The sequence below is a fragment of the Bombina bombina genome, chromosome 6, assembly GCF_027579735.1.
Source record: "Bombina bombina isolate aBomBom1 chromosome 6, aBomBom1.pri, whole genome shotgun sequence".
In the NCBI taxonomy this organism is placed as follows: Eukaryota; Metazoa; Chordata; class Amphibia; order Anura; family Bombinatoridae; genus Bombina; species Bombina bombina.
In genome coordinates, this window is record NC_069504.1 from 74,830,694 (window position 1) to 74,853,844 (window position 23,151).

Genomic DNA, 23,151 nt, shown 5'->3' on the forward strand with positions numbered 1-23,151 from the left:
CAACAATTAACGGCTGTAATGGATAATTCTATCAAAAACATTTTAGCCAAAATGCCCACTTATCAGCGAAAGCGCGACTGCTCTGTTTTAGAAAATTCTGAAGAGCATGAGGACGCTGATGATATTGGTTCTGAAGTGCCCCTACACCAGTCTGAGGGGGCCAGGGAGGTTTTGTCTGAGGGAGAAATTTCAGATTCAGGGAAAATTTCTCAACAAGCTGAACCTGATGTGATTACATTTAAATTTAAATTGGAACATCTCCGCGCTCTGCTTAAGGAGGTATTATCCACTCTGGATGATTGTGAGAATTTGGTCATTCCAGAGAAATTATGTAAAATGGACAAGTTCCTAGAGGTCCCGGGGCCCCCCGAAGCTTTTCCTATACCCAAGCGGGTGGCGGACATTGTAAATAAAGAATGGGAAAGGCCCGGTATACCTTTCGTCCCTCCCCCCATATTTAAGAAATTGTTTCCTATGGTCGACCCCAGAAAGGACTTATGGCAGACAGTCCCCAAGGTCGAGGGGGCGGTTTCTACTCTAAACAAACGCACCACTATACCCATAGAAGATAGTTGTGCTTTCAAAGATCCTATGGATAAAAAATTAGAGGGTTTGCTTAAAAAGATGTTTGTTCAGCAAGGTTACCTTCTACAACCAATTTCATGCATTGTTCCTGTCACTACAGCAGCGTGTTTCTGGTTCGATGAACTAGAAAAGGCGCTCAATAATAATTCTTCTTCTTATGAGGAGATTATGGACAGAATTCATGCTCTCAAATTGGCTAATTCTTTCACCCTAGACGCCACTTTGCAATTGGCTAGGTTAGCGGCGAAAAATTCTGGTTTTGCTATTGTGGCGCGCAGAGCGCTTTGGCTAAAATCTTGGTCAGCGGATGCGTCTTCCAAGAACAAATTGCTTAACATTCCTTTCAAGGGGAAAACGCTGTTTGGCCCTGACTTGAAAGAGATTATCTCTGATATCACTGGGGGCAAGGGCCACGCCCTTCCTCAGGATAGGTCTTTCAAGGCCAAAAATAAACCTAATTTTCGTCCCTTTCGCAGAAACGGACCAGCCCCAAGTGCTACGTCCTCTAAGCAAGAGGGTAATACTTCTCAAGCCAAGCCAGCCTGGAGGCCAATGCAAGGCTGGAACAAAGGAAAGCAGGCCAAGAAACCTGCCACTGCTACCAAGACAGCATGAGATGTTGGCCCCCGATCCGGTACCGGATCTGGTGGGGGGCAGACTCTCTCTCTTCGCTCAGGCTTGGGCAAGAGATGTTCTGGATCCTTGGGCGCTAGAAATAGTCTCCCAAGGTTATCTTCTGGAATTCAAGGGGCTTCCCCCAAGGGGGAGGTTCCACAGGTCTCAATTGTCTTCAGACCTCATAAAAAAACAGGCATTCTTACATTGTGTAGAAGACCTGTTAAAAATGGGAGTGATTCATCCTGTTCCTTTAGGAGAACAAGGGATGGGGTTCTACTCCAATCTGTTCGTAGTTCCCAAAAAAGAGGGAACATTCAGACCAATCTTAGATCTCAAGATCCTAAACAAGTTTCTCAAGGTTCCATCGTTCAAAATGGAAACCATTCAAACAATTCTTCCTTCCATCCAGGAAGGTCAATTCATGACCACGGTGGATTTAAAGGATGCGTATCTACATATTCCTATCCACAAGGAACATCATCGGTTCCTAAGGTTCGCATTCCTGGACAAGCATTACCAGTTTGTGGCACTTCCGTTCGGATTAGCCACTGCTCCAAGAATTTTCACAAAGGTACTAGGGTCCCTTCTAGCGGTGCTAAGACCAAGGGGCATTGCAGTAGTACCTTACTTGGACGACATTCTGATTCAAGCGTCGTCCCTTCCACAAGCAAAGGCTCACACGGACATTGTCCTGGCCTTTCTCAGATCTCACGGGTGGAAAGTGAACGTAGAAAAAAGTTCGCTATCTCCGTCAACAAGGGTTCCCTTCTTGGGAACAATAATAGACTCCTTAGAAATGAGGATTTTTCTGACAGAGGCCAGAAAATCAAAACTTCTAAACTCTTGTCAAATACTTCATTCTGTTCCTCTTCCTTCCATAGCGCAGTGCATGGAAGTAATAGGTTTGATGGTAGCGGCAATGGACATAGTTCCTTTTGCGCGAATTCATCTAAGACCATTACAACTGTGCATGCTCAGTCAGTGGAATGGGGACTATACAGACTTGTCTCCGACGATACAAGTAGATCAGAGGACCAGAGATTCACTCCGTTGGTGGCTGTCCCTGGACAACCTGTCACAAGGGATGAGCTTCCGCAGACCAGAGTGGGTCATTGTCACGACCGACGCCAGTCTGGTGGGCTAGGGCGCGGTCTGGGGACCCCTGAAAGCTCAGGGTCTTTGGTCTCGGGAAGAATCTCTTCTCCCGATAAATATTCTGGAACTGAGAGCGATATTCAATGCTCTCAAGGCTTGGCCTCAGCTAGCAAAGGCCAAGTTCATACGGTTTCAATCAGACAACATGACGACTGTTGCGTACATCAACCATCAGGGGGGAACAAGGAGTTCCCTGGTGATGGAAGAAGTGACCAAAATCATTCAATGGGCGGAGACTCACTCCTGCCACTTGTCTGCAATCCACATCCCAGGAGTGGAAAATTGGGAAGCGGATTTTCTGAGTCGTCAGACATTTCATCCGGGGGAGTGGGAACTCCATCCGGAAATCTTTGCCCAAATTACTCAATTGTGGGGCATTCCAGACATGGATCTGATGGCCTCTCGTTAGAACTTCAAGGTTCCTTGCTACGGGTCCAGATCCAGGGATCCCAAGGCGACTCTAGTAGATGCACTAGTAGCACCTTGGACCTTCAGACTAGCTTATGTATTCCCGCGGTTTCCTCTCATCCCCAGGCTGGTAGCCAGGATCAATCAGGAGAGGGCATCGGTGATCTTGATAGCTCCTGCGTGGCCACGCAGGACTTGGTATGCAGACCTGGTGAATATGTCATCGGCTCCACCATGGAAGCTACCTTTGAGACGAGACCTTCTTGTTCAAGGTCCGTTCGAACATCCGAATCTGGTCTCACTCCAACTGACTGCTTGGAGATTGAACGCTTGATCTTATCAAAGCGAGGGTTCTCAGATTCTGTCATTGATACTCTTGTTCAGGCCAGAAAGCCTGTAACTAGAAAAATCTACCACAAAATATGGAAAAAATATATCTGTTGGTGTGAATCTAAAGGATTCCCTTGGGACAAGGTAAAAATTCCTAAGATTCTATCCTTTCTTCAAGAAGGTTTGGAGAAAGGATTATCTGCAAGTTCTTTGAAGGGACAGATTTCTGCCTTGTCTGTGTTACTTCACAAAAAGCTGGCAGCTGTGCCAGATGTTCAAGCCTTTGTTCAGGCTCTGGTTAGAATCAAGCCTGTTTACAAACATTTGACTCCTCCTTGGAGTCTCAATTTAGTTCTTTCAGTTCTTCAGGGGGTTCCGTTTGAACCCTTCCATTCCGTTGATATTAAGTTATTATCTTGGAAAGTCTTGTTTTTGGTTGCAATTTCTTCTGCTAGAAGAGTTTCAGAATTATCTGCTCTGCAGTGTTCTCCTCCTTATCTGGTGTTCCATGCAGATAAGGTGGTTTTACGTACTAAACCTGGTTTTCTTCCGAAAGTTGTTTCTAACAAAAACATTAACCAGGAGATAGTCGTGCCTTCTTTGTGTCCGAATCCAGTTTCAAAGAAGGAACGTTTGTTGCACAATTTGGATGTAGTTCGTGCTCTAAAATTCTATTTAGATGCTACAAAGGATTTTAGACAAACATCTTCTTTGTTTGTTGTTTATTCTGGTAAAAGGAGAGGTCAAAAAGCAACTTCTACCTCTCTCTCTTTTTGGATTAAAAGCATCATCAGATTGGCTTACGAGACTGCCGGACGGCAGCCTCCTGAAAGAATCACAGCTCATTCTACTAGGGCTGTGGCTTCCACATGGGCCTTCAAGAACGAGGCTTCTGTTGATCAGATATGTAAGGCAGCGACTTGGTCTTCACTGCACACTTTTACTAAATTTTACAAATTTGATACTTTTGCTTCTTCTGAGGCTATTTTTGGGAGAAAGGTTTTGCAAGCCGTGGTGCCTTCCATCTAGGTGACCTGATTTGCTCCCTCCCTTCATCCGTGTCCTAAAGCTTTGGTATTGGTTCCCACAAGTAAGGATGACGCCGTGGACCGGACACACCTATGTTGGAGAAAACAGAATTTATGTTTACCTGATAAATTACTTTCTCCAACGGTGTGTCCGGTCGACGGCCCGCCCTGGTTTTTTAATCAGGTCTGATAATTTATTTTCTTTAACTACAGTCACCACGGTATCATATGATTTCTCCTATGCAAATATTCCTCCTTTACGTCGGTCGAATGACTGGGGAAGGCGGAGCCTAGGAGGGATCATGTGACCAGCTTTGCTGGGCTCTTTGCCATTTCCTGTTGGGGAGGAGAATATCCACAAGTAAGGATGACGCCGTGGACCGGACACACCGTTGGAGAAAGTAATTTATCAGGTAAACATAAATTCTGTTTTTTTCTGTATAGTTAGGTGATCACTGTGGTGTACTGCACAATGAGACCTCTTTAATCTATATTATAACTCCAAATAACCTGTATGGGCCTCTATTTTACATGTGGCTACCTTTCTCATGCCAATTTAGTAAGGTGATCACAGTAACAGCAGTGATCACTGGGACATTTTCAATATTGTTTACTAAAATCAATGCTTTTTTTTTTTTTTTTTTTACAACACAGCTATCTCACCTGCCATGAAATAAAAATATAATAATGGCATATTGTGAATTTACAGGGCATGCTGAAAAAGCAATATATAAATGTATAGGGTTTAAAGGGACAGTCAAGTCCAAAAAAAACTTTCATGTTTTAAATAGGGCATGCAATTTTAAACAACTTCCCAATTTACTTTTATCACCAATTTTGCTTTGTTCTCTTGGTATTCTTAGTTGAAAGCTAAAACTAGGAGGTTCATATGCTAATTTCTTAGACCTTGAAGACTGCCTCTAATCTGAATACATTTTGACCACTAGAGGGCATTAGTTCACATGTTTCATATAGATAACATTGAGCTCATGCACGTAAAGTGACCTAGGACTGAGCACTGATTGGCTAAACTGCATGTCTGTCAAAAGAACTGAAACAAGGGGGCAGTTTGCAGAGGCTTAGATACAAGATAATCACAGAGGTAAAAAGTATATTATTATAACTGTGTTGGTTATGCAAAATTGGGAAATGGGTAATAAAGGGATTATCTTTCTTTTTAAACAACAAAAATTCTGGTGTTGACTGTCCCTTTAAATGTAGGTAGCAAAAAAGCTCAAAATTGACCTGGGGGAGGGAGGGGGGGAGGTTGAAAAAAGACTTAGCAGTGAAAGGGTTAAACTGTAAAAAAAAAAAAAGAATTTACATCTTACTGTTGGGAGGGTTAGCTGACTGCCCTCAGCTCCATTTTTTCAAATACAGGACCAGAGCTGAGTACCTATCACGCTGTAAAGCTTTTATCTTGCACAAGTTTGTTTAATTCAGTCACTCATGTGCACCCTATCTCATTTTATTAATTAATGTTATGAACTTCTAATAGAGAGGAGGGTAAATCCTCTAATGAAAAACTGCTAATATACCAGCATATAGGAGCAAAGAGGTGGAAGGTATTCTCAATTTAATAGTAAATGCTTATCAGTGCTTGAGATATGTGTACAATTTAACTCATATATTATGTTAGTAGCAGTAGCAAGTATAAAGAGTAGATATATTACAAGCTAATGTTGGCCTTCAAATAATGTTATATTAAAGGGACAGTCTAGTCAAAATTAAACTTTCATGATTCAGATAGGGCAAGCAATTTTAAACAACTTTTCAATTTACTTTTATCATCAAATTGTCTTTGTTCCCTAGGTGGTATTTTTGAAAAGCTAAACCTAGGTAGGCACAATCTGATTTCTAAACCGTTGAAAACCGCCTCTTAGCTCAGAACATTTTGAAAGTTTTTTACAGTTAGACTGTACTAGTTCATGTGTGTCATATATAACATTGTGCTCACTCCCATGGAGTTATTTAGGAGTCTTCACTGATTGGCTAAAATGCAAGTCTATCAAAAGCACTGAGATAAGGGGCAGTCTTCAGAGGCTTAGATACAAGGTAATCACAGAGGTAGAAAGTGTATTATTATAACTCTGTTGGTTATGCAAAACTGGGGAATGGGTAATAAAGGGATTATCTGTCTTTTTAAACAATACAAATTTTCAAGTAGACTGTCCCTTTTAAGAAGAGTAGACCAAAGGTATGATGACTGACCTAGTATTGATTAAAAAGATGGATTTTAAGAAAAGACCTGGGAACCATGTCACTTAAAGGGACACTCAATCAAAATTAAACTTTCATGATTCAGATAGAGCATGCCATGTTAAACAACTTTCCAATTTACTTCCATTAATAAAATGTGCAGTCTTTTTATATTTAAACTTTTTGAGTCACCAGCTCCTACTGAGCATGTGCAAGAATAAGTGTGTATGCATTTGTGATTGGCTGATGGCTGTCACATGGTACAGGGAGAGTGGAAATAGACATAACTTTTAAAATTGTCAGAAAAAAAATCTACTACTCATTTGAAGTTCAGACTAAGTGCTATTGTATTGTCTTGTTATCTTGCATTTGTTGATTATGCAAATCTACAGTGTTGACTGGTCCCAAGACACATGGACCAGCTCTCAAAGTAAAAACAAGCTTTTATTGAGTGCAATTTTGAAAAGCAAAATGCTTACAGTAACAGATACATCACAGCCAGGGTAACCAGTATTATTCAAGTGTCATCCAAATATTAATTCTCATTTTAAATACACATTTTCTGTTTAGCCCAGACCAGTTAGTCTATCCTTGTGCAAGAACGCTTGAGCAGCAAAGGTTCCAGGAGCCTGGAACGATGTAGGAAACAGAGTTCCATATATTGTGTTAAGATAAAAAGCTTGTAGCTTTATTTTAGTCCATTTAGAGAAATCAACGTTGCCTTGAGCAATTTTATTAATGTGTTGCTTAATCCGAGATGAGTCTTGATGAGGGATGGATCTGTGAGCATGCGTTTCCGGATTAATAAGTGGCTGACTATAAGTTGATGTACTATAAGCAGGCCGGTTTTTAAAAAGTCTGCAAAGAACCATTGTACGTTTTTCCCTGTGGACATTGACAGCATAGCTAATATTGTAGTTGTGCAACGATCTTCTAAAGGTAGAGAGAAGTTTATTTCTCTGATTTGCTAGCAGTACTTTGTCATCTAGCAGTTGACTACAAAATTCTGTAGTAGACTACATTATGCCGTGGGCAGTTTTGGCTGACTTTCTGTCCTTTTGGATCTCGCTCGCAGAAAGCCTCCACTAGCAGGTTGTGCGCTGTTTCTTCTAGGTGGCCATACCTTAGAGTTAACAATCTTGGCATTCAGCATTATTGTTGCACTGATGAATCCATTCCTCTTGTAGAGGAGCTTCTTTTAGTGCATTCATTGACGGTGTTATATTTGTAATTGATGAAGCAATATGATGCCGCTTCTGTAAGCAATCCACATTGACAACATTGATGGAGCAAAAATCAGAATATGTATCAAAACAAAGCTTTAAAGGTATAGGGAAGTCAAATTAAACTTGCATGTAAAATACACACATATCCTACACTAGTGGAAGCTGCTGCTAATTGGTGCCTGCACACATTTGTCTTGTGATTGGCTGATTAGATGAGTTCATCTTGCTGCCAGTAGTGCAATGCTGTTCTTTCAGCAAAGGATAACAAGAGAAAAAAGCAAATTTTATCATGGAAGTAAATTGGAAAGTTGTTTAAAATTGTATGGTCTATGTATGTTTCCTGTCCCTTTTAAGTCTGCTTCAGGATAGCCTTCTGCTAGGTGAAACTAAAAGAAGGTGGACAGCAGCATGATTGTTATCTAAAATGATAGCCCTTTCTTGTTTAGGTTTTGCTGACAGCTTTTTTTTCCTTTCTTTTCTTCTAGGCAAAATAATCGGTTGTGCTGTAATCCATGTTAATGGTGATGACCCAGAAGAGGTAGTGAGAGCTACGCGACTAGCAGTTGAATATCAGAGACACTTTAGAAAAGATGTCATTGTAGATTTACTATGCTACCGGCAATGGGGTCATAATGAACTTGATGAGCCGACTTTTACAAATCCTGGCATGTACAAAATCATCCGGTAAGTGGGAGATTTATACTTTAGCAATAGCTGATTAAGCTCTTCAGTGAGAATGCACAAAACAAATAATATTTGAAGTTGACCTTTTTATGATATTATTGTCCCTTCAAAGTGATTTGTAACAGAAATACACAGATTTTGACAGTAGATACAAACTGTAGGCCTAATAAATTTTTCCTATAAAGAGTAAGCTTAGTCTGTAGGATATGCTTATCCCAGGTGTTCCTGAAGTACCCTACAAAGTTTGTCTAATGGAAGCTTATTCCATGAATCAACTACCCTTTCAGTAAAGAAACGTTTCTGCAAATTACTCCTGAATCTGCTGCTTGATAACTTGTTCTGGTGCTGCTGTTTATATTGAAAATACTCACAGCCTCAGCCTTATAAAACCGCTAAATACACTTGAACGTTTCTATTGTATCGCCTCTTTTAAGTAAAAAAACTTAAACAAATTAGCGAGCATCAGGTTTGCGCGACTGAAGACATTACGTAAAGGCTTAAGGCTAAAATTAAAGTTGCATTAAACACAATATAAATTTGTTAAAATAGAGTGTTATACTCATATATACACTATCTAATAAAAATTATTCTTATAAATATTTTTTTTTATAATGGTTAAAAAGTATATGGCATATCACAAGGTGTTTGAATGGAAAGGGCTATATTATGTGAAGAACATTGGAATGTAAAATATATTAACTCCTGGGTATAGCGCTGTGAGTTTAATATGGTGTCAGGTTAGCGCATGATCGATAAGTGTTAGTTGTTTGTTTTTTTTAATAGCATGCTCCATTGAAGTTTATGGGCAGAACAAGTTAATTCGGTCACAATATCCAAAGTCCTTTGGTTAGCACATGTTGGGTTTCACTTGCGTGCAAAACTTTAACTTTCGTAAAATGAGAGCTAAGCCACACACAAAAAGTTTACTTCTGGTGGTGTTATTGTTTGAAGGTAAGCGCTAAATAGTGCTCCACTTGTAATCTGGCCCTCTATTGGTTATATTAGAGTGTTGTGTAATTTAGGAGGAGGAAAGACATTAGGTTGTCAAACTAGCATTTGTTTATTTTTAGGGCACGGAAAAGTATTCCAGATGTATACGCTGATCGTCTGATATCTGAAGGACTTATGACAGAGGAAGAGACTTCTGACATTAAGACAGTGTATTATTCCAAACTAAATGACCACCTTGCCAATATGACACTCTACAGCCCTCCATCCACTAACTTGCAGGCTCACTGGCATGAAATGGTTGAGCCGTCTGCTCGGATCACCACGTGGGACACAGGTTTACCAGCTGATCTTTTGAAGTTTATTGGTGCCAAAACTGTGGAAGTTCCTGAGGAAATCCAAATGCACAGTCATCTTTTGAAGATGCATGCTCAGGTACTACTTCCTAGCAGCTGGTATGTAGGACTCCAGGGACAAAACTGCATTCCATGCAAGCTTTCATACATAGGGTGCATTTTATTAAGCTGCAGGTTCACATAACCAAGCCTGCTGCACATAGATTTAAAAAACCACTAATTAATTACAGTAGAATTGCATAATTAACAAGTGCATACTATAAAGACAATGCAAAAACACTTACTGTGAATTTCAAATAAGCAGATTTTTATTTTCTGACAAATTTATCTTTTCCCCATTTGCTGCCTGCCTGTATCATGTGACAGCCGTCAGCCAATCACAGACTAGTATACCCTGTGAACTTGTGCACATGCTCAGTAGGAGCTAGTGACTCAAAAAGTGTGTGTATATAAAAAGAATGTGCAAGATTTGATTATAGAAGTACATTGGAAAGTTTCTTAAAAGTGCTGCTCTATCTGAATCATAAAAGTTTAATTTTGACTTTAAGTGTCCCTTTTAAGAAGCCAAAACTTTTTTTTTTTCTCTTCCACCTCAAAGTTCGTGAGATCAATTACCCTGACACTCACTTGTTTGGGGTGATTGGCATTTCCTGCTCTAGAGCACTGCTTTTCAAACCTGTCCTCAGGCCTCCCTAACAGGCCACATTTTCAGGTTATCTGAACTGGAGCACAGGTGAAATAATCAGCTGATTAGTAACCATGGTTATTTTACCTGCTCTCATCCTAGGTAATCCTGAAAACCTGGCCTGTTGGGGAGGCTCGAGGACAGGGTTGGTTGCTCTGGGGGAGGGGCAGCATTGCACAAGAATGCAAGTAGTTCATCATGTAGTTCTGTGCTAGACTAATAATAAGTATGGCTCACGTCAGGTCTTAAATACTACATTTTACATCCGTATTTGTGCTTGAGCGCAATATTTAACTCACAGCTTGTATAACAAGCACAATGTGCTCGCTAATAGCACCCCCTGCTCTATCCATTAAAAGTATAGGGGCACTAAAAAAAATTCCGCTGCATTAAGATGCTTTGGTTAAAATATTTAACCGTCCACTTGTAATATTAGATTAGGTCGCGCAACAGATAACTCACCCTGCACTCCCCTTGTAATCTAACCCACTTTATTTTAAATTGGGGTGAATAATATAGATTTGCTATAAAACATGTACTCTGTCTATGTCTAATAACAGCCAGTGAGTAATCCTTAGCTGATTCTGTATTAGTTTGTAAAATAATGTGACACTGTTTGTTCATATTGCTGTGCTTATATGTCCTGCTTACCACTGATAACATTGCTGTGATTATATTTCTGTTTTTTGGCCTTTAAAAAGTGGTTTTCAATTCCTCTGTTGTTTCAGCTGAGTGGATATAAATGTATATTTGATAACTTAATATAATTCTTTCATGTAAACTGCAGGGTGGGGGGTTAAACTGAGATTTGACAATAACTGACAATACATATTTTATTTGTTACTTTAGTCTAGAGTCCAAAAGCTGCAAGAAGGAACCAAGTTAGACTGGGGCACAGCTGAGGCGTTGGCGTTTGGCTCCTTGCTTTGTCAAGGTGAGAGCAAATACATACGCTGTTATCCTGTTTATGAGGTTATGGGATTTTTTTGATTTTTTTCTCATGTATATAAAAAAAAAGAATTCTTGTACAGAACAAACATAAGAAAACTGGCATATATGGTGCCCTTATTTTGTTTGCAGCCATCGAGCCATTGCTTTTATGTCTATGTATGCCTTGTTCTGTAAACCCTATAGCTAATTAGTTGTATGGTGGAAGTGAACAGCAGATTGGTGAAAATTAGGAGTTCTTTGCAGAATAATAAAAGAAATTGGTAAGTAGTAAAAGCATTAGATGGAGAGTTATGGTGAGCTCAGCCAACTACAAATTGATAATATGGTGACTGATAACCTTATGACCTGGGATCCTTGGCAACTGGAAAAAGTATACACCGTGGTAGAAGTCTGATGCAATAGACCTACGAATAATATTATAAGGCATTAATATGAGTCTGACAATAACATTTTAAACAACTTTCCAATTTACTTCTATTATTAAATTTGCTTTACATTTGTGATATTTGTTGAAAGAGCAACAGTGCAATACTGGGAGCTAGTTGAACAAGCCAATGACAAGAGGCATATGTGTGTAGCCTCCAAAAATCAGCTAGCCCCCAGTAGTGCATTGCAGATCCTGAGCATACCTAGGTTTTCTTTTCAATGAAGGAAAACAAGAAAATGAATCAAACTAGATAATAAAATTAAACTGGAAGGTTGTTTACATTGTATGCTCTGTCTGAAAGTTAACTTTACTGTCTCTTTATGCCCTTAGCCTGATGATTGCTTTGTCATGTTCTGTTCTACTTTTATTGGGATTTTTTATAGCAATACTCTTTATGTATTTTTCTTTGTCATTTGCTGTCTGGCATAGAAGTACAGAGTATTGGATGCAGACAGCATATCAGACAATGCTTAAAGGAACATGAGTCAAACTTAACCCTTTGTTACCTTGCTGGTGCTATATATTGTCTGATGCTCGGATTAACCCTATTGTGTAGCACTCTGCTTGCACGCTCTCAGGGAAATCATTGCGTGATTTTATCCATTTGATAGATTGTTTTACAATGAACATATTGGACACAATTTTTATTTTGTTGTTGGATTATTCCCTGCACAACAATAGTTTCTTAGTTTTACATTTTGATAATTTACATTTTATTATCACTTAAAAGGACAGGAAACCCTAACATTTTCCTTCATGATTTGGATAGAGCATACAATTTTAAACAACTTTCCAATTTACTTCTATTATCAAATGTGCTTCATTCTCTTGTTATCCTTTGCTGAAGGAACAGCCTTGCACTTTTGGCAGCCAGCTGAACTTATCTAGTTAGCCAATCACAAGAGACGAATGTATGCAGGCACCAATCAGCAGCTATCTCCCACTAGTGTAGTATATGTGCATATTATTTTCCAACAAGAGATATCAAAGAACAAAGCACATTTGAAAATTGAAGTGAATTTAGAAATGTCTTAAAATGACATGTTCTATCTGAATCCTACAAGTTTAATTTTAACTATTCCTATCCCTTTAAAGGGACACTAAACCCAACATTTTTCTATCATTACTTAGGCAGAGAAAACAATTTTAAACAATATTCCAATGTACTTCTATAATCTAATTTGCTTCATTCTTTAGATATCCTTTGTTGAAGAAATAGACTAACACTTGGGTGAGCCAATCACATGAGGCATCTATGTGCAGCCACCAATCAGCAGCAACTGGGCCTATCTAGATATGCTTTTCAGCAAATGATATAAGGAGAATTAAGCAAATTAGATAATAGAAGTAAATTAGATAGTTGTTTAAAATTGTATGCTCTTTCTAAATCATGAAAGAAAAAATTTGACTTTCATGTCCCTTTAAATTGGTGGGCCTGGTGACATTTAAAAAAAATAAAAAAAATAAAAGCTAACCAACATCCGGGGTAGGTGGCCACATTATCTTGGGTAAAGGGACTTAAAGTACAAAGAGAATATGTTTATTATTGCACCGTTTCTTGCATAGAACTAAGGAGTCGATCACAATCCTTTAGAAAAGTTTATCTAAATATTTCTCTTTAAAACACATAGGGATTTTTGTAGATAAATAATAGGATAAGCTTTTCTAAGGGATTGTGATTGAGCTGCAAGTGGGTTAAACACATAGTTAAAGTCACCTCCAGAGTGGCAATGCATTGCAAGGAGCTAGCTGAACACATCTGAGCCAATAGCAAGAGACATATGTACGTAGGCACCAATCACCTTTTAGCTCCCAATTGTGCACTGCTGCTCCCATTCCTACCTAGGTATGCTTTACAACAAAGGATTCACAATTAGATGTTCATCTCCCACTTATTATAAGTAGTTAGTTCCAATCACATAGATTGATCTGTAAATAAAAACCTCCTTTGTGTCATCTATATTTTGAAAAGTGTTTTTTTCCTTTTTGAAGGGTTTAACATTCGGATAAGTGGACAGGACGTAGGGCGTGGAACCTTTAGCCAGAGACACGCGATGTTCGTTTGCCAGGAGACCAATGACACATGCATTCCTCTGAACCATATGATACCTGACCAGAAAGGTTTCTTGGAGGTATTGTAACTTATGAAATAATAGGTCCCTTGTGTGCATAAGTCCTTAATTAGATTACAGATATGATGGTTTCTGATTGCATGACGTGAATAGAACTCAAGAACACACCTTCTAAATGCCCTGAGAATTAAAGGGACATGAAACCCAATTTTTTCTTTCATGATTTAGAAAGAGCATGCACTTTTAAATAACTTTCTAATTTACTTCTATTATCTAATTTGCCTTAATCTCTTGATATACTTTGGTAAAAAAAAGCATATCTAGATAGGCTAAGTAACTGCTGATTGGTTGCTGCACATAGATGCCTCGCGTGATTGGCTCACCCATGTGCATTGCTATTTCTTCAACAAAGGATATCTAAAGAATGAAGCCAATTAGATAATAGAAGTAAATTGGAATGTTGTTTAAAATTGTGTTCTCGGCGGAGCAAGCAGGGTAACTGAACGGTCGCACACTAAGAGAGCTCTGCTCAAACTTTACCTTTATTATATAATCGGACCGTTCAGTTTTGCCCAACAATATCCTGAATTATGACCAAGGACCCATAGACCCATACTGAGAAGTCTATAGAGACAGAAAGGACAACTCGGTTCATTTTTCCACCACCAACAGTAACCACATAAGCGGTGTACTGAGCGGCCATACTGTAGACCACGTGGAACTTCTGAGGAGCGCAGTCGTGAGCATACTAGTACCCCCGGTCTACCTATCAAGAAAAAGTGCCAGTGTTACCCTCACATAGCATTGCGGATCTTGCAATGACAACTTTGGCATTAGAAAAACCTTTTGGCCACGGCCCTTCTCTGCTGGACTCTATAACATACTGGGAACGTAACACACTTCTCACGTTTGATAGCCATTACCGCGATCTCAAGCAGTTTTTCCAGGAGCTTATTGGCACATTACAAGAAGAGATGTATGGCCAAGAGGGAGATCTCCTTGTATCATTTAACAATAACGAGAACCCTAATGCCCGCACTACTACAACACCAAATGAGCTGCGTGAATTGCAAGACAACTCCGGTCAGGGACTTGCTGGTTATGCTGTCACTCCTGAGACTACCACCTACTCAGCCGGGGAGCATTCTCAGACTCTGCTGATAACTACCCAAGCTCAGAGCATGCCGTCTCCTTTTGGAGAAAAGTTAATTGATCATCTGGATCGCCTACACGCTGCCTCCTGCTGTGTTAGGGGAGCGTTGTCAACGCAGATAGACACCCTAGGGAGCTTGCCCTTGCTTCCCGCTTTTACAGGCAAACCTACCCTTCACTCACAGAGGGACATCTATACAATTGGAATATGGCCATTTGAAAGATGTCTAATCCCGAGGTGGCTGTGGTGTCACTTTAGCCTCTGGAAAGCTGCATATTACGTGAGCCTCTCCATGGTCCCAGGAGGAGGGAAACGGTCTCTTGCCCTAAAGGGGAGAATCACTGGAGCCACACCGTCTATGTATTATTCCAAGCTGGGCATCAGGTAAAAACAGTCAAAAAAAAAAAAAAAACAACAACTCTGTAACACCGCTTTCCTTAAAAGTAGACTGAGACTTTATCTTTGTTTGCAGGTTCTAATGGTTTTTGTAATGGTCCTAAATCTTTTGGTCTAAAAAACCTAGTTTTACTAAGTTATATGACTTTACTGTTTATCTCACAAATTATTAATTACTGGCTCACTCTATTAGAAGTACATTTGTTATATTTAATATATAGTCAGTTTGATATGGGCTGGTGGAGATAGTGATCATTTACTGTCATTTCCCTATTACAGGATATAGCATAGTATGGAGGCAGACGAATATATAGTGAGGGAATACTGTTGCAGTGTGTAGATGAGGCTGTCTTAGCTGCACAAGGATACCTATAGATTAAGTTGGCACGCCTGCCTATCACACTCATAATACTCTCTGGCAGATATACACAAATGATTCAATGCAATTCTTATCAATACTATAGTAGATATTTCATTTTGTTTCTCCTAAATACTGCCATAAGCTGTTACCTTATAGAGATACACTAAAGAAAGCGTAACCCTGCCCTACTAGGTCGGTCTGGCTGTTGACACTGGTCTTATATCCACCTCTTAATGCAGCTATTTGGAGCTAGTTTCTAACCCCTAGGTCCTAGCACACTGATGGATATTTGGTAAGCAGCCAGTTCATGTTTAATTTATGGCATATCCCCCATGACGCAGCGGAATAGAAGTTTATTTAAAGGGACATTAGAATGTTTTCTCCCTCCATTTTACATGTTCATTAACCCCCTACTGTGGCTGTTAGATTGTCCAAAGCATCATAAATATCTCCTCTTAGTCTGGGGCCACATATACTGTATTAGATGAGCTTAATTACCTACACAATACAGGTCACTACATATGCCTGTGCTCTAGAACTGATGCCTGTATATTTAGCTCCCGAACTACATGCTCTTACCTTTCTTTGTTGGACATGTTAAGTCGGACATTTTTAAGGCACGTAGTAAACTAGCTTCCTCAGGAAATTCCCCCATGCTATAAATCTTGCTGTCATAACGGGTTGCTACCTCTATCCACGGGGACCTGGGGCTCTCTATAATATTGCTGGGTCTAACATACCTCTACTTGCAAGTATGGTTATATTCTACCGCTATACCTAGGTTAGACAAGTTATTTTATTTCTCAATTATTATGTGGATAACTATATGTCAGCCGGTTATATTTTGGAATGTCCTATGTAATAATATCTTTTATTATTGCTCTCTGACTTTGCACATCATTATGGTTATAATCAGTCATGTTTCCTGTGACAATGGCAGTCACATTCTCTCCTAGCCCCTAGCATCAGAATGATCACAGAAAAGGTAACTAGCCCACAACCACATCTATATTCCTCAGTACACTACTATTATAGCTTCATCTCAGCTGAAATATTGCCTCAGGAGGGTCGTAATCAGACTATCATTTGACTAAAACTCCCCTTATATATTCCCCCACACTACCTCATTCCTATACACATTATTGGCCCTTTATCTGACTAAACACTATCCCAGACAGTATACAGTAGTTTATCTCCCTATAAATAATTTTTGTGAGAAATCTCCCCATAGACTTTATACGCAGATACCCATAGTATTTCAACAGTCTTTTCGGATTCATATCTCCACAGTCTCCGCCCCCCCTCCTTCCCTTCTCCCCTTATTAGAGCGGCTTTGGCCCGCTGAACACTCCCTCCCCCAATTAAAACCACTTTGCTAACTCCCATATAACTTTTCAATACCTAGGTTATAAAAGAGGTATCATATTTACCTGTCCCAACCATATCTCTCTTTCACACACGAGCCCATTCTATCACTCTCAACCCATATAGCATACGATTCTAGATCTACGCTTTTGGATGAAATCCTTTAACCATCATTAGACATTACATTCTGACTGTTGGTTTGGTCCCTATAACTGGTTAAAACTCTTTTTATGACTAGATATGTAGAAGTAATGAATCTCACTACCCTAATACCACCACCTTAGGGCTCTTGTTTATAACCATTTTTTATTAGAGAGTTATGAAAATGTACTTTCTATGTTTGATTTCATGTGGACGCATTTTCTGTTTTCTTGTATTTGCATATTTCCTCAATAAAAATTATTAAAAAAAACAAAAAAAAAAAAAAATTGTGTTCTCTACTTGAATCATGAAAAAAAATATTTGGGTTTAGTGTCCCTTTAAGGTTCATGTCCTTTACACTGAGGCCCTGATATTCAAAGATGCTCCAGCTTGGAGAGAAATTGTAGTTCAGACTTCACAAAGGCTCAGCTCACTGAATATTCAAAAGAAAAAGTCTAGAACTCTCCAGCACGGCGAGATCTCTCTCATTTATGTATGTGAAGCAGAGACGAGCCCTGTGCAATATAGCACTGCATGATATGAGAGTTTTGTTACACTTACACTTGGTGCATTGTATTTTATATTACTGTACATTTCAGATTGAGTCTTTTCAGTATTATTAAATTTAAACTTTGCTCTTTCTCATTTGTATTTTAATACATTAAAATTTAGATTTAGCAGTGGTTTTACACATTCGGATTATGCTTTGAATGTTTCTTTGTTACTTTAATAATTTAGGATTATACTTAAATTTTTGTGTATTTTACAAATTACATTGCATTTGTATTTTCTTCATAGTGAACTAACAGTTTCAGAAAGTGGGAGGGAAAGGGCAGTTCCCTGGGCTGAACAGGCGAGTTTGCAGGGTATGTCTGAAGTTCTCTTACAAGTCTTGTGAAATTTTCTAAGCATTTTAACCCCCTAAGGACCAAGGACGTACAGGGTATGTCCTACAAAAACTGTACCCTATACGTCCTCAAGGTTTTCAAGCGCTGAAAGCCATCTTGATCGCTTCCAGCCGCTTTCAGGTTTTTGCAGTAATGCCTTGATATTGAGGCATCCTTCAATAACCCTTTTTAAGCATCCGATGCAGAGAGGCCAGCAATGGTGCTGATCGTTGGTGGGTGGGAGCCATAGCAGGGAGGCGGGTGGGCAGTCCATCGCTAGTGCGAGTCCCAGATCCTGTTCCTGAGTGTCCGGAAGCGCGCAAGGGGACAGGGGGGCGTGGTTCGGGAGCGCACACGGACATTAACGTTATGCCCAAGAAGGGAGAGGGAGGGGGAAAAATGTTTGAAAAGGGATCGGGAAGGGGGTAGGGTATTGAAAGGAGGGCAGCTACACTACAGAAAATGTGGTGTTTATTTTGACGGCCAATAGGTCGAGGGGGGAGGCCGAGAGAGCTGTTTGGGGGGGGATCAGGGAGGTTGGGGGTTAATGGGGGATCCTATACTTATATAATATAATATAATATAATATATATATATATATATATATATATCTCTTTTAAAAAAAAGCACCTTTATTATACTGGCAGACTTTCTGCCAGTACTTAAGATGGCGGTGACAATTGTGAGATGGGGGAGGGAAGAAAGCTTTTGAGGGGGTCAGAGAGAGATCAGAGGGTGGGATGTGTCAGGTGGGAGGTTGATCTCTACATTAAAGCTACAATTAACTCTACAAGCTACCTAATTAACCCCTTAACTGCTGGGCACAATACAAGTGTGCGCAGCAGCATTTAGCGGCCTTCTAATTACCTAAAAGCAATGCCAAAGCCATATATGTCTGCTATTTCTGAACAAAGGGGATCCCAAAGAAACATTTACAACCATTTGTGCCATAATTGCACAAGCTGTTTGTAAATAATTTCAGTGAGAAACCTAAAGTTAGTGAAAAAGTGAACGATTTTTTTTTATTTGTTCGCATTTTGTGGTGAAATGGTGGCATGAAATATACCAAAATGGGCCTAGATCAATACTTTGGGTTCTCTACTAAAAAAAATATATACATGTAAAGGGTTATTCAGGGATTCCTGACAGATATCAGTGTTCCAATGTACTTATCGCTAATTTTGAAAAAAAAAATGGTTTGGAAATAGCAAAGTGCTACTTGTACGTTTGCTCTATAACTTGCAAAGAACATGTAAACATTGGGTATTTCTAAATTTAGGACAAAATTTAGAAACTATTTAGTATGGGTGTTTTTTGATGGTTGTAGATGTGTAACAGATTTTGGGGGTCAAAGTTTAAAAAAGTGTGTGTTTTTTTCTTTCAATTTTTTCATCATATTTTATAAAAAAAATTATAGTAAATTATATATGATGAAAATAATGGTATATTTAGAAAGTCCATTTAATGGCAAGAAAAACACCACAGAAATGTAAAAATAGCCCTGGTCCCAAACGGTAAGAAAATTTAAAAAGTGCTGTAGTCACTAAGGGGTTAAAAAAGCTGGTCTCATTGGTTTGTCTCACCAGCTGTATGCATGGGATGTTTGCTCAAAATTCACAATACACTTATTTTACCTAACAGAAAAGTAATATATGCTAAAATATAGACAAACGCAAATTAAATTGTAGTGAAAACATTTCAGTTTAATTTGGCATTGATGCAAACGGAGCCTTTATATCAACCCTAGGGGTTCCCCAGTTACTGTCTCTCTCCCATGTGAAATTTTGTATCCCAGAGAGCTTCATTATGTTCTATGTAAGGCATCTCTCACCTCTCTGGGATTTCCAGGTTCCTCCCCTTTTCTTAGAAAATTCAGTGGGTTCTGCCCCTGTGAAGTCAGCACTATAATCTCTCTCCATCCAAGAGAATGTTTGATTATCTGGCTCATAGAAAGTAATGACGCTCTCTGGGAAACTGAAGCTCACTGCATTTATTTTATTTAAATTAAACTAAAAAACTAAGTGCAATCTAATTTATAATGTGTGTATATGTATGTATATATATATATATATATATATATATATATGTATGTATGTATGTATGTGTGTGTGTATGTATATGTGTATATATATATATATATATATATATATATATATATATATATATATACATCCATCCATCCATCCATACATATATATATATATATATATATATATATACATACATACATACATACATACATACATACATACCTGGTGCTCCCACTATATACATACATAAGTATGAAACTGAAGCTCACTGCATTTCTTTTATTTAAATAAAACTTAAAAACTAAGTGCAATCTAATTTATAATGCGTATATGTGTGTATGTATGTGTGTATATATGTATGTATATGTGTGTGTGTATGTATATATATATATATATATATATATATATATATATATATATATATATATATATATATATATCCAGGATGTCAGGATTATACAACGGTCCTCAAGCTGGGTGATGCCATTTGACAAAGGTGTCTGTGGACACCAAAACGTCATGGGACTATGCTTTTAACTTTTTTTCAATAAAAGTTATTTTTTACTTAAAGGGACACTCAATCAAAATTAAACTTTCATTAATCAGATATATGTATGTATGTGTGTGTATGCATATGTATATATATACATACATCCATCCATACATCTATATATATATATATATATATATATATATATATATATATATATATATATACATACATACATACATACATACATACATACATACATACATACATATATACATATATACCTGGTGCTCCCACTATATACATACACAAGTATGAAACTGAAGCTCACTGCATTTCTTTTATTTAAATAAAACTTAAAAACTAAGTGCAATCTAATTTATAATGCGTATATGTGTGTGTGTGTGTGTATATATATATATATATATATATATATATATATATATATATATATCCAGGATGTCAGGATTATACAACGGTCCTCAAGCTGGGTGATGCCATTTGACAAAGGTGTCTGTGGACACCAAAACGTCATGGGACTATGCTTTTAACTTTTTTTCAATAAAAGTTATTTTTTACTTAAAGGGACACTCAATCAAAATTAAACTTTCATTAATCAGATAGAGCATGCCATTTTAAACAACTTTCCAATTTACTTCTATTAACTAAATGTGCACAGTCTTTTTATATTTAAACTTTTTGAGTGAACAGCTCCTACTGAGCATGTACAAGAATAAGTGTGTATGCATTTGTGAATGGCTGATGGCTGTCACATGGTACGTGTATGCATTTGTGAATGGCTGATGGCTGTCACATGGTACAGGGGGAGTGGAAAAAGACATAACTTTTAAAATTGTCAGAAAAAAAATCTACTACTCATTTGAAGTTCAGACTAAGTGCTATTGCATTGTCTTGTTAACTTGCATTTGTTGATTATGCAAATCTACTGTGTTGACTGGTCCTTTAAATCCAGTGAGTGCTGTCTTTGCTCTGGACTGTTTATATCTGACACATGCTCCCTGGTATATTCTTACCTCAACCTGGGGTTAAAGAGTGCTTATCCTTTACTTGAATTGTGTGTGTGTGTGTATATATATATATATACATACATACATACATACATACCTACTTACCCGGTGCTCCCACTAGGCAACTATGCAGCCGCCTAGGGCGCAGCAGCAGTGCTGTGACTGCTGTCAATATCAGATCATTGTGTGTCAGTCTAATCCACCTTAAGCCGCTGCTGCAGCTATCCCTGAGCTACCATTTTAAGCGGCACAGGCTGATGACATCACTCCCAGCAGATTGGCTGTCTTCAAGTTCCACCCAGCACCTGCTTTACCTAATTATTTTAACGCTCCTTGAACTTCTTTCATTTCTCACACCCCTCCTGTGCCAGTCATGAAGCTCACATCTTCCCCTTCACCCTGGGCTCACAGCCTCACACAGTTGTGTGGTTTCTCTTCTCCTGCCTGTTAAGGTTTTCCAGCTCAGAGCTCTGACATGGGTTTGACCCCTGCATTGCTTCTCTATGCGTTGGCCCTGGTACTCCTAGACTGGCTGTGCTACCTGTACCTGCTGGTGTCTCTGTGGATACTGTGCTTGAACACTGCCTGCTGGTGGGTGCTGGCTGCTGGGTATGGCAACACCAAGGAAGATGCTGCAGGCGAAGGGAAAGATACTGACAGTGTTTATTGCAGGTAAGCGATCTTTGACGACCTACCCTATATCAAGGTAAACTTATTACCAGAAATCTCTGAGCTAATATGCCCAGCAGATGTACATGAATTGGTATTATGGAACCCATAGCCTACCTTTTAATATGTGTGTAATAGTATTTTTGGTGAGATAAAATTGAAATTTCATCAATATCCCTTGCCAGACTTTCTAATTGGTCTGTTCTATTAAAAATGAAACATTTTTAAATTTCAGTGATACACTTCTATGTCCCTTTAACAGAAGAATAAATCTCCTAATCTCCCTCCCCCTCCCTCCCTCCCTCCCTCTTTCACTCTGTCCCTCCCTCTCCCTCACCCCAACCCTACCTGCCCTAAACACACTGCCCCCAGCTCACCCTACCTGCCCTACACACACAGCCCCCAGATCATCCTAGCTGCCTATCTCTCACACACCTACACACACAGCCCCCAGCTCACCCTACCTGTCCTACACACACATCCCCCAGCTCTGTTTCTTAAAAAGAACTTCCCACTAACTTTTGAAAAAATTATTCTTTTATCTAGATTGCGTGTTATACTGCTGCTAGTTCTCATCTTGAACAATTGTGCTCAAAACATACTGTACTCTGAGGAACATCCTTAGCCAGGGCTGGACTGGGAATAAAAGCAGCCCTGGAAAAATATGAAGACCAGCCCTATTTTCTGTTGAGTCAGTATAATGCAAATGCCACATTTTTCTCAAAGGGGATTACTGGGGCACTCCTTCCCCAATATTTTATTCAGAATTAAATTATATTACTTTGTATTAAATACAAATGCCAGATTGATGTTATATAGGCACCCTACAACCCAATGTAATCACCCCTTTAAATTGTAGCTTTCAAGCCCCAGCTGCTGCAGCTGTTATTTATTGTTGTCATTAATTATTAATATATTTTATTGTAATATTTTTATTCATAAACATGTTCTGTGAACTT

At 38.8% G+C, this 23,151-nt stretch overlaps 1 protein-coding gene across 1 annotated transcript in view; it reads left to right on the forward strand.

Moving 5' to 3' along the window:
- DHTKD1 (dehydrogenase E1 and transketolase domain containing 1) overlaps positions 1–23,151 on the forward strand; it is a 169,380-nt gene that overhangs the window by 49,679 nt on the left and 96,550 nt on the right. Inside the window, exons 7-10 of the mRNA XM_053716471.1 lie at positions 8,035–8,233; positions 9,304–9,616; positions 11,072–11,156; positions 13,593–13,732. Of these exons, the coding sequence (XP_053572446.1) occupies positions 8,035–8,233; positions 9,304–9,616; positions 11,072–11,156; positions 13,593–13,732 (737 nt within the window). The remainder of the gene's footprint in view (positions 1–8,034; positions 8,234–9,303; positions 9,617–11,071; positions 11,157–13,592; positions 13,733–23,151) is intronic.